At 35.5% G+C, this 15,050-nt stretch overlaps 2 protein-coding genes across 6 annotated transcripts in view; both read left to right on the top strand.

The window, feature by feature from the left end:
• TSG101 (tumor susceptibility 101) overlaps window positions 1-15,050 on the top strand; it is a 21,869-nt gene extending 6,819 nt beyond the window's left edge. For 3 of the 5 annotated variants that reach the window (XM_054198351.1, XM_054198354.1, XM_054198353.1), the window contains 6 exons: window positions 1,386-1,512; window positions 4,085-4,151; window positions 5,839-5,930; window positions 11,688-11,890; window positions 13,362-13,601; window positions 14,716-15,050. In XM_054198351.1, coding sequence (XP_054054326.1) covers window positions 1,386-1,512; window positions 4,085-4,151; window positions 5,839-5,930; window positions 11,688-11,890; window positions 13,362-13,601; window positions 14,716-14,805 — 819 coding nt within the window. In that variant the 3' untranslated portion in view covers window positions 14,806-15,050. The remainder of the gene's footprint in view (window positions 1-1,385; window positions 1,513-4,084; window positions 4,152-5,838; window positions 5,931-11,687; window positions 11,891-13,361; window positions 13,602-14,715) is intronic. The other 2 variants (XM_054198352.1, XM_054198355.1) reach the window with 1 other exon arrangement.
• Window positions 10,001-15,050, top strand: part of SAAL1 (serum amyloid A like 1) — a 106,215-nt gene continuing 101,165 nt past the window's right edge. Inside the window, exon 1 of the mRNA XM_054198347.1 lies at window positions 10,001-10,004. The gene's annotated coding sequence lies outside the window, so the exon portion shown is untranslated. The remainder of the gene's footprint in view (window positions 10,005-15,050) is intronic.

The following is a 15,050-nucleotide window of genomic DNA, read 5'->3' as shown; positions in this document are numbered from 1 at the left end:
GTAAGTATATGGAACTTGAAATCCTCAAATTTCTCGGTTCTGAATACCTTTAGGGATAGTTGTATCATTTTTAACAAAAACCATAATCCTCTTTATTTGAGATCTTAAACCATTTTTTTTAAATGAAAACAATTGCTTGTTATTTGTAATTCTTAAAGTTCAGGATGCTGCATTCTGTTGCCTGGTTAATTGCATCGTTTAGTTACAGTTTGTCTGATGAAACAGTGGAGCATCGGCATCCTTCCCTGGCATGACGCTGTTGTGATGATCTGTGTGATAAGAATATTTACAGAAGGGAAATTATAAATTCTGTGAAACATCTCTGGGCTAAAATTAATCTCTGTGACTAAAATGGACTTGTATGAGCACTTGGACTTCTTTATATAAACATTGCTGGAGCTTCAAGTATGTGGATACATTTGCTTTACCAATAAATAAAGGCATTGAGCAGTGTAGGCCTGATAGATGTTTTGACCAAAGCATGGACTTGTAAAGAAGATAAACTGTGCTGTCAAGGTCAGAAGAATGATACAAGATGCGTAGTTCTGTAAAAAGTGATTAACAGGAATAAATTTGTTAAGCGTGACTGCCCAGATCAGGCTGTAGTTCTTGCCACAAGCAAGATGATCATCTAAGATACAGGTAATACAGAATTCATTCTGTTTGAGAGGTTGGTAAAAATAAATAAGTGGGTTACAGAGCTAAGAAAATTTTGAAATAGGATATTTAATCCAATATTGCCTTCATGATGTTTGTCCTTATTTTGGTGAAAGGAAATCATGCCTACATTGACTGTAGTAATAAACTGAGAAGCCTAGTTTAGCTATATTTAAAAGAGGTTTATGCCACTCCTTAGTAGCTTAGAATATATTTTCTCTTGAACCATTCTGAACTTGAGCAAAAGCTATATGATCTATGAAACTGAAATGCCTGAAAACCTAGTGATCTGTACTTTTTTCATGTTGGAGAGTAGATTTAAGTTTTAGAAAATTATTATAATCCATCATTGCATAGTCATTTATTGCCCTGCAGTTGACAGGAAACCGTGTATTATCCAGATTATTCTGAGTGTCAGCACTACTGCAGCTGTATTTTGCTGTACAGTTTTGAATACCAGCTGGCTGGGTTTGCAATCTGTAAAGAAATCTATAAAGGAAGTTAAATATGCATATATATGTGTGTGAGAGCTGTATATCTATCTATATATATAGATATAGTGTTATATATCTTGTTGGCTTTTTAATGTTTAGATATATGTAAATATTTTTTAAAAACCCCAAATAAAAGGATGGTTTTTAAGAGCTGATGAATCATTACCATTTTGTTATTATAGTTAAACTGTCTGTTAACAAAATCAACAACTTGTGATTTGCTTACCCTCATAGCCCCAGTCAGACTTGCTCGAACTGATTCAGGTCATGATCGTTGTGTTTGGTGAGGAACCTCCAGTCTTTTCTCGGCCTACTGCTTCGTCAAGCTACCCACCATACCAGGCAACAGGCCCACCAACTAGTAAGTGGCCATGGCTACTAATTTCTACAAATACTTATATTAAAAAGTGATTTGTTGCTCTGCATAGTTTGTCAACAAATGTTGTATTCTACTCCAGAATGACTTTCTGTAGTGCTGGCTAATGAATTTGCTGTAGTTGACCTTTTTGAAGTATGTTGGAAAATGTGTGTAATTTTTTTCAGCTTTTGAAGGGAGAGAAAAGTCAAGTTTGTATTTAAATAAGACAAAAACAGCCCCCCACACACCCTAAGCCTCTCAAAACAACGAGTAACCTGTCAATATTCAGAGATAACCTTAAAAAGAAATTATTTAGGTAACTGTATCTTAATTTTTTTTTTTCTGATAATAGAAGTCCATCTGTTAAGTTTCCTGCAGCCATTGATTTAATAAGCCAAAGCATACTGCCTTTTTTTTCTGTGCCCACACTCCTGGTTTGTTTGTTGCTGGCTGTATAGGAAAAAAACCTGCCTTGTGATTTTTCCATTCTTCTCTGTCAATTTGGTACTCTGACTTAGTACTCATTTTCTTGCAAAAATTATCAAAACTTTAAAAAACTCTGATTTATTTAAACTTCTAGAGGCATTTTATTTTAAAGACTGGGGATGGGTGGGTGGGGGGAAGAAGGGAAAGTGGGAAACAGAAAATCCTAGAAATTCTTCTGAAGAAGACTCTGCATTGGGTGGGGGGAAAAAAACCCCAAACCAGCAGAGAGTAGACCCAAACCAAAGACTGGGGGAGGTGGGGAATGGGAGCAGAGTAGCTGCAGGTTGTTGAATGATATTGTAAGAGTTCTACATTAATGTAATGGTAGAGTAGCTGTATTTGGTGTTATATATTTTTGCTGCATTTTTAAGGCTGTGTCTGTTTTCTGTTGAAATACAGCTTTCATCAGATCATAGTGTTACATCGGAAAAGCTGAAGCACTATTCATTACAATTTCCAGCAGAAACCATTTTTAAACCATTTTTAAACAAGGTCTTAGATTCTTAACATGCAAGAAAGGGGGTAGCAAAAATAACGGGACCATTAGGGATAGTTGGCTAAAGGTAAGTGTTTGGGACTTTTTAGCTTGTCCAGCACTAGCCTGTGGGAGCACTAGATGATTCTACTGTTCTGATTTTCAAAGAACAGTGGGTGTCAGTACAAGTATAGTCTCAGTAGAGGCTGTCACCTGTATTGTTCTTTAAGGGAGGACCATCTGTTGAAACACACTTGATTACTCTTGCAGTCACTCAGTGCTAGAATAGCCGAAGTAATTCTAGTGGACGCGCTTCAGGACTTTCACATTGTTAATAGCTGCTTAGTTTTATTGGTGTGGTCAGTTTTTCCTTATTTTACAGACATCTAGGTTTTGGGGTTTATTTAAGTTCTAGATACTGCTTAAGAAGAAATGAAGCCCTTTTTGAAAAATTGAATCATTCAAAAGCTCTTGTAAAAAAAAAAAAAAGCTATTTGATGTAATATTCCTAAATTTACTAGAAGTATGGAATAACTATATTCAAAACATGGTTTTTATAATAGAATTGTCAGATTTCCAAGAAGAAACTTGAAATTGCTAGGACTATGAAAGCCTTAGACATTTATATGTGCTGATAAAAATTATTTAAAGTATGGCTTCTAAATGGCAGAAATTACTGGATAAGAACACTATTGGATTGTTAAAGAGCTAACCAACTTGTGAAGTCTAGCTACTCTGAAGGTACTGAAATTATACAGTCATTATTTAGTGAGTAGAGAACAATGGCTACGTTGGAAAGGTTATTTTCTTTTTTTAGCCATTATAGAAAAAATGGAGACAGCTCTTCAGCTGGGTCATCTTTAATAACATGCCATTTTTTTGAGTTTCCTAGCTGCAGATACTTTTTCTTATGTGTCCACATTTTACTTACTACAGCCATTCATTGGGGATTTTTAAATTGATAAACATTTTCATCCATGCAGTGGTTAGTTTAAAGTAATGATTAAGAAAAAAATAAATATGCGGTGAAAGGTGTTCTAGGCAGTTGTTCTAAGGAATGTGTAACTGACTTCAGTTACAGTTCTCATGCTCTCCCTCCGAACAAAATACTCTTGAAAATATTTTAACAAAAGTTGACAGGTAGAGGTAGAATCTTCAGAAATGCAAAATTTGCCTGTGTTTTCTGAAAACATGCTTGAATACGAAAAGGAAATTCTACCTGGTGAACACACGGAGGGAAGGTCTGCTGCAGTTTAGTACTTTACGTGTTTTGAGGGGACGCAGCTGCCTTGGTCACTTGGCAGAGAGCGAGCTCACAACGAATGTCTGCATGTATCGCTTTTGCCAAGCTGCACAGGAACAGCATGGGAAACTGGGAGGGGGAGTGTTGTGAGAACTGATGGCGATGATAAAGCATGCAGGGTACGCCTTATTGAGGGGGTTTGACCACAGAATGACCCCTTTCTCTTCTTGTTTTGTTGTGTTACACTGTATTCGTTGTTCAATACATTGAAAAGCATCTAACTGCAGCATAAGTACACCTCACTAGTGTGATCCTAATATATATTAAAATTCTGAAAAGTAAAAATAAACAAAATCATTATTTTTATTTAGCTTCCTATGTGCCGGGCATTCCAGGTGGAATATCTCCCTATCCAGCAGGAAGCACTCCAAACCCGAGGTAAGAACGCCTTTAAACCATCATCATATACATAATAGACAGTTTCACTGAATAGTATTTAGTCTTAGGTGCATTTTCTTATCATATATTTGTTGTATAATTAACATGTTAGGAGGTTTTTTTTAAAAGTGAGGACTGAATTCTTGTTAGTAGCCAAAAGAAAGTTTCAGAAAGGTTTATCTTTTTTAGTGTTACTTCCAATACAATATACGTGGGTGGTGAATATATTTTGAAAATTATTACCTGTCTTATGTTATCTTGTTTCACTCATATATCAGATTAGTTTTTTATATGGTTAATATGTTTTACATGATATAGAAAGAAATGTATCCCTACAAATTGGGAATTTTTATTAGCATTGTTAGTATTGTTTGGGCTAATTTGCAACAAACTTTGACTCCAGCATAAATGTGGACTTAATTCAGAGCACTCTAAGAGAATTTGAAAAGTGCAAAACGATTTTAAAAGCTTTTTTTATTAATATAAAACAAGACTTTTTCTTTAAGTATGTTATATAATAGTTGGGAATAAAGCATTTCCAGAAGACTTACGGTTTTGTCTTAGCAAATAGTAAGATGCCAATTGCTGCCTCCTAGTGTGTACCTACATTTTTTTTTTTACATCATAATTAATTATTTTTATTATTAATATCCTTATGTCCTGATTTTGATTTAGAAGCATATGAGGAGCTGCCGTAGTATATAACGTTTTGATTTTTAAAAAAAAAAAATCATTTAAAACCCTGTAAACGTTAGGAAGGTGGGGTGCTATGTTTTAAGAAGTGAAAAAGGGGGGATTTTGATAAGTTCTTATGGCACCTTTTTTTCCTCCTACATACGTTCATGTAAAGTGCTCTTAATGTTTGTACAAAAATGAATAACAGAAGAACTATTTTTAGGGTAATCTATGAATGAACAGAAAGGTTTTAAGAACTATTAAATTTGCAGTTATCTGGAGAGGCACAGAATGTGCTTATTTTATATTTTACTTGTTTTCTTGGGCCATTTTGTTTACTTATAGCCATAGTTAATACTCTGCTGTATGCAGGTGTTAGTTCAGTACTGAATAATTTGAGTCCTTCTTTCATTTTATAGTAAATGTATTTTAGAAAGTTATTGTAGACTGTCATGTTATGTGTCATCTCGCAATTGTTTCAGTGAACAAATGAATAATTTTGCTTTTCTTCATCCTTCAGAGCAGGGCTGAGAATTTCTGGAGGAGTTTTATCTTCCAACCATATTTTGCACAACATTTTTATTTTTACATAAAGCAGTTCAGCAGTCATCTTGTTAACCAATCTCATATTAAAAATTATTAAATTGAAATTACTGTTTGTGAGTTTGTAGCTAGAATAATTTCTTTGGAATACTTTTGGAATTTTGGATGGCACGTTAGAAATTGCATGGCAAGATTCGGAGATTGAAGAGAATTTGGAATGATCCAAGTGCTTGACCAGGCAATAACTAGGTAGGGTTTCAGATAAAATGGTACCTTCTTAAATCATACCAGAAATATAAATTGTGAAAGATGTTCATGTGATCAGGAAAACAGAAAAAATATAACTTGGCCTGCAGTTTAAACATTTTATTATGTGAACAAGTGTTTAACATGGTGACATAAAGATAATATACATGGATGATTTTTTACAAATAGTTACATAACATTAGTGTATCTTTCTTTGTCAAAGCAGCTATCCCTATCCTTATCCGGGTGGTGTTCCATTTCCAGCAACCACTAGTGTTCAGTACTACCCTTCGCAGCCTCCTGTGACTACTGTTGGTGAGTAGCTTTGAAAGGATCTGTCTGAAGTGGAGCTTCCCTCTATAACTGATACGTAAAGAAGGAAAATGGAGAAAGGAATGTATTGTTCTTAATCTGACCTTTCAAAGTATTGATCTTCAATTTAAAAAGTTATTCAGAGTAAGAATAAAATACATCTTATGTCCTTTGCCTTATATTTTATTCATTCAGGAACTTGATATATTCCTGGGTTTGTGCAATGCAATGTGTGTGCTCTGTGAGTATTTTAAAGAACACTGAATGTACCTTAAGTATTTTCCTCACTTTTTAACTGTAGGTGACTTTTGATTGTCTGTGTTGCTCTGTTCGTGGTTGTGCTTTATAAAAATGCTTTTGTCCTCATTTAATCATTTACTGGACTCACTTTATTTACTTTTTTATTTATACTTTCTTTACTCCAAAAGTAGTAGCTATCTAAAGCAGAGGTTTCCAACGCGTTTGGAATGAGCTTCATTTTTACTGAGTTTCTTCTCCAGCCTTTTCACTGTTACTTCTTAATGGTCCCTACTTGTTACGTCTTTCTTCCCTTCAACAGCAAGATCTAGGGTATTAATGTTTATCTTTTCCCAGTCTGCTGCTCTGTGGCCCTGTGCTGGCAAAACACACAAGCTTAGTTTCTACTCCACCTCACTTTCAGCGTATGTGTAATGGATTGGGAACCAGTGATAAAGGTCATCTAGTTAAGTAGGGAGTTGATGCAGTAACTTTCCAATTGGATGATAGTCCTTTTGGAGCAGTTATATGGTAAGGACATAGACTTTTTTGTGACCTTGTTTAGAGTATCAATCATTTGTAGTCTTTTACATCATAATTTAAAAGTGCGTCCATAGGTTCTTCATTCAGTGTGTGAACTCCCGGTTATGTCTACACGCTCTTCCCTCCAGAACTGTGTGTATTTTGAAATTTTCATTCACACAAGTGGGGACAAGACAAGTTCACAGCTTGGCAAAGGAAGATAGATGCTTCTACTTTATTTGAGGAGTTGTTCTGTTGCTGCAGAATGTGGAAACAACAATAAGTTGTATGTTGTATCCTTCTTTTGCCTGATCCCATCCTTAGTGTCCACGTTCTTTCAGCCTTCTGAATTAGAAGAGTCTTTTCTGAAAGTTGTTGGTTATGTCAGCGGTTATCTCCTCTCTGATGTGACATGTGTCTACCACACACACTGCAAGACAGCCGCTGTGCCACTTAAGGAGCTCAAGCAGTACTCAGTGCTGGGGGGCTGTAGTTTGGTCCTTGAAAATTGATGGGTCTCCACTCGCTGTCATGTAGGGAGGTGATAAGAACCTTTCTAGTGAACACTGGCTTTCTGCAGCATCTTTCTCAAACAGATCCAGTTTTGCTTTTGTCTTGTAGAGAGTTAACTTAATATATAGATACATTCTGTTTCATTTCTTTCCCTCGTTCGTATCCCCAGGGAAGATGAACAGAGGTGGAATATCTGTCAACTATAGTAGAATGGTCTTCACATCCTGAGTTAGATTGTCAGATACCATGTTGTAATGCCAGATTTTGTAGTGGCAATTTAACATTAGACTGATGCATTTGATGCAGCTAGGTTAATGCCATACACCTGTTATACATGGTTTATCTCTTGTGCCAAATGAAATGCAAACATGTGTCTTTAATCATCCACTGTATTTATAGTACTGTGGGGTTTTTTACAGTACAGTATTGGTGTTTGTTTTTTCTTTCAACTGCAAATATTTATTTCTTACCCAGATAGTTTTATTGTGATAGTTTATTTAACAGTATGTCAGGTGCTACAACTTCAGAGTTTTGTGTGGGTGGTGGTGGGGTATTTCCTATAGTGAGCTTAGTTGAATTGAATGCAAATACTCATTCAGAGTAGCTTAATTTTTTAATAAGAGCTGTTTTTTCAAATAGTCCTTGAGGCTTTTTCTTTCTGTTTGATCAGCTGCCATTAATTACCTTTCTGATGCAGTTACTAGTTTGATGATTCTGTAAGGTCACTTCTGAAACCAGACTCTGCCTGGTAAAGGTTAAGGGTTTCAGCGCTCTGTGGATTTAACAGCTATGTGCCATAAAATCTTCCCCAAGCTGGGCTAATTATGGAAGTGACGGAAAATGCTAAGGGTTCATGCTCTTTAAGAAGACACATAAAATCTAATTGAGCTGTGTTAAAATGGTCTTTTATATGTTCAAAGACCTTTTTCCTGTCTGTTGGCACTTCTACATGAACTTTCACTGTGTTGCGTGTATTAAATTTTATTTTTTTTCCTCTGTCCTGCTTTACTGTTAAAGTGAGCCTTGTGTAAAATCTCCCAGAGTGAGGGATATCAAGGGGAAAAAAATGTAGAACTGGTGTCTGGTTTGTTATGTTAGAGAATAATACATTATGTAAAGTAAACAGTAACCGAAATCATGCTAGTGCTGTTATTGAAGTGAAATCGGATCTTTGGGGTTTTAATTGGAGCATGTATGTTTACAGATGTCTGCCTTAAGCTGGAAGTCCTAAACAGTGAATGAACTCTTTGTCACAGACAGTTTGACTGACTTGGTTTAAGTTTTACTTTTCAGTGAACAAAGTACTGTTCTTTTCTCCTTTTCATAAGAAGCAGCAATGAATAATTCCTGGGTTTGTGTGTATGGTGCCATTTGACTGCTTAACCAAAGACTGAAAATTACCTTATTGACTGGCAACAGGGTGAACAGCTTAAGCCAGAACTATAAATGAGATCAAGTGTTGGAACATTTATATTTTCATAAGGCTATCTTTGCAGCAGTTGATTCAATCTCTTTTTTTCCAATAGTAATTATCCTTTTTTATAAAAAAAAATTACACATATTCTGGTGCAATTTGTAAGTAAAGTGTTCACACTTTAGTTAGTAATCCTCAAAATCTGATGTCATCTTAATTTTGGAAGAGTTTGGTGTATTAGTAAGCATGATGTGCACCTTCCCATAGTTCCTTTCATGTCATTTCCATAGCTTTGTTTTTCCAGATATCTGGCTTGGTGTAGGTTTTGTGGACATGAGTAAAGTAAAAGGCATAGGGAAGAGATACGAATTTATGCGGTCTTGTTCTGTTAGCAGCAGAAGTCCAAAAAATCTTCTGGATGTTTCAAGGATTCTGAGGTGTGCAGTCTTACCAACAACAGTTTGTATTTGTTAGTATTACAATACCAACAGACGCTCCAAACAGATTTACTTTATTTTATTTTAAATTATTATGAGATCCTAACAGAAAATTTTTAATTTTTCTATTCAGATGCTTATTTCTAAAGGCAGAGTTTAGATTTTTATACTGTGTTCTGGATTGTTGCTGATTATCAGGAAGATATCCAACCTACCCCAAGAACACTGTAGTACTGAAATTTCACTTAACAGCCAACTCTTTTCCTGAATAACTATAGTAAAATTACTGTAATCTTATTTCTGGCTAATAGTAGCTTAGTTTTGAGTAATATCAATAACATATTCAAAAATATTTTTGTCATTGTTTATTTTAGGGTAACTTACTCTGAAAATACCAATCTTTGAACTACTGTGTTTAAATGGCAAAATTAATGTGTGGTTTGTTTCTTGTTTGCTTTTTCTTCTTCTGAGGGCTTGTGATTATTAAGAAAGGTGAAGCAGTTGATTGGATTTCAGCTGACTTGAGACACTTTTTGGGGAAGGAAAAAAAAGACGTGCTAATGATTTTGTCTTTAGCTATGTAAGATTCACGGGAGCCTTGATGAGTATTTTTTCACTTTGTAATTTTTTTGAGATCTAGGGTACTGGAAAATGATGTATGTAATGCCGTAACAACTTCAGTGTTTTGATAATTGTGTGTCTGGATAAAAAGGTAACTTTGGTAAAATTTGTTTTTGCAAGTTTTCTTTCCAGTTACAGAACTTCAAATCTCTCTAAATTATCTAAATTTCATCCATAAAAGTTGGAAAGTAGGCACAAAACCTGCTATAATTCTTGCTTTGTTAGTAGTTGTTACAATCCAATTGAAATTTCACTGATCTAAAAGGTGTGAGGGATGCACAAGCATGGGGAAACTGTGACACTCCAGTTTTTCTTATAGAATGGTTGAAGTGGTTTGTGATAAATACGGATACAGTTCTGCAACCAGTAGCCACTTTACGTTCCCGAGAGCAATCTGAGTTTCCTGGTCTGCAGATACATTTCCTGTGACAGACAAAAGGATTTACCTTTCTATTTAAAAAGGTGTTAGTGACAGACTCTTGGAATTAGGTGATCTTATTGAAAGGCTGATTTGCAAAAGCAGTAGTAATATTCAGGCTTAAATGTGAAAGCCCTATAGTGCTTCAGAGGGAGAGGGACTAATGAAATATACTAGAAATTTTTTTTCTTCTGTTATATTTTCTAGTATTGCTGTATCAAAATGTGATTTAATAAAGAGTTACATATCAGCCTCTGTTGCTGTTTAACTGTAACATCAATCATTTATAGAAACTAGTTATATAATACTAGAAACATACTGGTTAGTAGTTTGTTTCACTACTGCTAAAATTACTGCCCCGAGTTTCTGGGCAGGATGGACCAAGTGAAACTGGCAAATTAGTGTTCCAGATTGTATGACATCATCTTTATTTTACACTTACCTAAAACAGCTATGCTTGGTTTTGTTAGAATCAAATTGTTGAACTAATTCCACAGAATCTCTGTATGCTTGACTAATGCTTTTTATTCAACTAACATTAAAGAAGAATTTTATCCAGAGACAATTTTTATAGGTTCTTCATGGGTGCCTCAACACCATTACCTAATTTTTTATAAACTGTGCTCCCCCCAACCCCGCTCCAATTACAGTACCATCCTGCAGAAGTTTAAAAAAAATAAATGGTAGGCCTAGTGTAACACTGAACATGTACCTAAAAGACTGCCATCTGATTTTAGTCTGCTAGAACATATCTATAAACCATATGCTAATACGATTGATTAGCATTTGTCTCCCTGCTTTATAATCTTTTTGTAAATATTGTTTGTTAAAGATTACCTCAATAACAAATGTCCTTTATTAATGCTGATTGGTTTACTGCCCTCCCATACCTGCCCTAGGATGGCTGAATAATAATTGTGAAACTAACTGGAAAGACTAGTTCATATTGTAGCTTTTTAATCACTTGATACTGTCCAGTAATTTGTCACTTAAAACAGACCTTGCTATTAGATCTTTGTAAATATAAAAGGGCAACAGTTAAGATCTTTTTAGTTGAAAATTATTTTTATTAGCTTAATGTTCATCTATTTTTATTAATTTTTAAAAAAAAACCAAAAAAACACAAAACAAAAGAAAAACACAAAACCAGTAATTGGCAAGCCTCAACATAGAGTATCTATAGGCAAATTCACTGTCTCAAGCCAGCCATTACACTAATTGTGGTTGAATACACGCATCCATTGATTCCTGTAGAGTTTACCAGAAACTTACTCTTCTTTTTAAGACTCAGACTAACAACATTCGTAGGCTTCAGGGGAAATGGCCATCCCATTTTTAAGGTAAAGGAACATTGTGCATATGGGAATGGTAAAGTGAATGAATGGATGCATACTCTTAAATTTACTTGTGCACATCTGAATGCATTTTATCTCACTGTGGTCTCTTCATTGCTTCTGAATTATGGAAAACAGTTTATTTTACTGTGTGATATTGCTAAAGTACATACAGCAAGTTAGCCACTTTTTTTCCAGAGTGGCTTTATACTGGAGCCAGTGCAGAACAGAGTTAATTTTATGCTTGTGAATTTTCTTGTGCAGGACCCAGTAGAGATGGAACTATCAGTGAGGATACCATTCGAGCTTCCCTTATTTCAGCAGTCAGTGATAAACTGAGATGGCGGATGAAAGAAGAAATGGATCGTGCACAAGCTGAACTCAATGCCTTGAAACGAACAGAAGAGGACCTGAAGAAAGGACACCAGAAACTGGAAGAGATGGTAACTCGCCTGGATCAAGAAGTGGTAAGCTGAGATGAACCACTGCTATGTAGCCGAGTATTGATAGTTGTGAACAGAAGCATGTAATTAATTCATTATTAAGCATGATAAGAAATATCAAAACTTCCAGTGTATTGCTTTTAAAAGATATATTCTCTTTGTCAGTTGAGGTGCATGTGTTCAGACTGAAACAAGTCAGAAATAGTAGTGTCCTGTGTGTATCTTACAAATGTCATTGTGCAGCAGCAGAGGAACAGTATTATTTTTCCCCATTCTCCCTGTGAAAGATGTTAGTGGTGTGAGATTATTTCATAATTGTTTCTCAGTTTCTGGATAATAATGCAGAGAGAGAGCATTTCAGTGTCTTAGTGCAGAGACACTGATTGTAGTCACAGCTTCCTTGTATAACCTTCAGGCTTTTTCCTCTCCAAGACAAGAGTCTCTTCCACTCAGTATGCTCAGAAATTCCTGCAATTTTTCATTAAGGCCTGACATCTTCTGCTTAATCCATCTGCTCCTTGCATTACTGCTCAGGAGTAAGATTTTGGGATTGATGAGCAGCTTCTGAAACCAGCTTAGCACTCAGATATGGTTTTAAAAAAATGATTAGAAATTATGAAGAAGGGCTAGAAAACAGGGGATACCACTATGTCACTGTGTAAATCTATAATGTGCCCACTTTAAATGTAGTGTGTAATTCTTGTCTTTCCTATCTTGGAAAGAAAGGACATAATAGACCTGCAGATGTTTGATGCAAAGGCAAGAAGGATGATCCAGCATAGCAGACAACTTCCATATAAAGCATGATGAAGTAAGCTAGGACTTCAGTCTGGAAAAAAAAACAAACAGCGGGGACAGAGAGAGTGGAATATGATAGTGGTTTGCACAGCTTTGAGTGATATGAGGAAAACCACAGTGGTGTACAGTCTCTTCCAGTGTGTTAGCGCTGGGACATTAAAAATACCAGGAGGCAAATTCAAAAGTAGCAAAAGGAGGTACACCTCATACAGATACAGTTAAATTATAGTTCCCATTAGTGGGTAAAGCCAGCATATTTTGTTTTCTGTCAATACGGTTAAGTGTTTGTTTGATCGATGCTCAGCAAATGTGTATAGGAACTTACTCCAGAAGACACATTTCCAAAGAAAATAATTATTTTGGCTTTGCTTTTACTATCTTTAGCTAGTTTAAATGGTTATCTTTCTTTATGTGTCACCTTCAAAATACTTAAAGACTGTTAGAATGCCTTCTCTACAGTTATAAATTGGTAATGGATTGATATTATCTAAAACAGCCTTTACTTTTTTTAAATTGAAGAATCCAAAACCTATAGATTGGTAGCTCTTTCCTTTGGTAAAAATCGTAATAGAGATGAGTAGGCAAGTAAAGAATCAACTGTCATGTCTAAAAATCTTTCATCTTGACAGTTGTATCACAAGAAGACATTCAGCTCTTAAGACCTAAGAAATAAACAAACATCTCAATTGTTTTTTAGGCTGAAGTTGACAAGAACATTGAACTTCTCAAGAAGAAGGATGAGGAGCTCAGTTCTGCCTTAGAGAAAATGGAAAGTCAGTCAGAAAATAATGACATAGATGAAGTTATTATTCCCACGGCACCGCTTTACAAGCAGATCCTGAACTTATATGCAGAAGAAAATGCAATTGAAGACACCATCTTCTATCTTGGGGAAGCATTGAGACGTGGAGTGATAGACCTAGATGTCTTTCTAAAGGTAGGTTTCTTGGGATGTTTTTAAGATGTGCGTTTTAAATGTGTTTAAATACTTCAAACTCTTTTGTTCAGCTTATGTTAGTGATTTCTTCACTGAAGAGGGTCCTGCGAGAACATGAATACTTACATGTTGAAAGTTAAGTTTTAAAAGAGGAATTTCAGAATTAAGATAAAAGACCCAATTTTAAAAGCATTATAAATCCGAAGTCATTTATCATTAGATGGGTGCAGCAGTGTCAACATAAGCTTTCTGTTGGGGTGGCATCCTAGTTCTGGAGAAACTAACGGTGCTTCAGACAGCTTTTCACTTGCAGTCTGTGGATGCTTCTGTTGAGGCAGCCAGTGCAGTGTTAGAATCACAGAAGAAAAAAAAAAAGGCCAGCTAGTTTTGCATCTCTAGCAGCGACCTTCTTAGAAAACATGTTCCCTTTCTTTGCCGTCCTTCGTGCTGAAAGTTTTCATAATGTCTGATCGAATAACCTTCCTTTATTTTGAACTTACGTGCATGGTGATGGCACATGAAATAAAAACACTTTTTAACGTAGAATAAAACTACACAAAATGTGTATGTCGGAGTACTTAATGTTGCCATTGGATCTGGAAAGATTAGTGTGCAGAAGCGTTAATAGTCTGTTCTGGGGCCCCTGGGTAACAAGAGTTACCAGTCCTTCCTTTTTCTAACAGTTGAGGTTTCCCCCAGGTTACCACTTAAGCTTTGCTTTTAACATCCAGTGCACAATGCACTATGTAGAGACATGTTATTTCTTTCTTATGTAGCTTGCTAGGTCTGTTTATCTACTGTTAAAAGAACTGTTAGAACTGGAAGTGCATTAGTCTGACTTCACCTTGGAAGTACATATTACTCCTTTTCTCTTTCATAAGAATATATGCAGAGTCAACAATTAAAATCACAAAAAATATACTGTAGAGTTGCATTTGGTAGCCATCTGCAAGTCATGCCATTTAGTAACCTAAGGCATTTAGCGTTTCCAAAAAACTAACATCCCGTTTGGGTCATGGAACATGTCATGCTTTGAAAATGCATATTGCAATATAATTAAGATTATATCAAAACTTTCCCAATAACCCTCTGTTCTTATTCTTTCTTTCTGCAGCATGTACGTCTTCTGTCTCGCAAGCAGTTCCAGCTGAGGGCATTAATGCAGAAAGCAAGGAAGACTGCTGGACTCAGTGATCTCTACTAAATTCTCAGACTTTAACCAGGAAGTTAGATTTCCTTATGAAGCAGCCATTCACTTGGTATTTCTCTTAATCAGTAGGTGCCCAGAATAAGTTATTACATCATTCAAGTGTAAGATATTTTGAATCAATAATATATTTTCTTTTTGGTAAAGACTAGCTTTTATTAATGCACTTTCTATCTCCTGTAATCTTTGTGCTGGTGGACTTAACGCTGAATAAAACTTGTTGCGTATTTTCTTCCTCTACA

This window comes from Rissa tridactyla, chromosome 4, assembly GCF_028500815.1.
Source record: "Rissa tridactyla isolate bRisTri1 chromosome 4, bRisTri1.patW.cur.20221130, whole genome shotgun sequence".
NCBI classification, from domain to species: Eukaryota; Metazoa; Chordata; class Aves; order Charadriiformes; family Laridae; genus Rissa; species Rissa tridactyla.
Note: the sequence above shows the minus strand (reverse complement) of the source record. Positions and strands in the feature narration are given on the sequence as shown.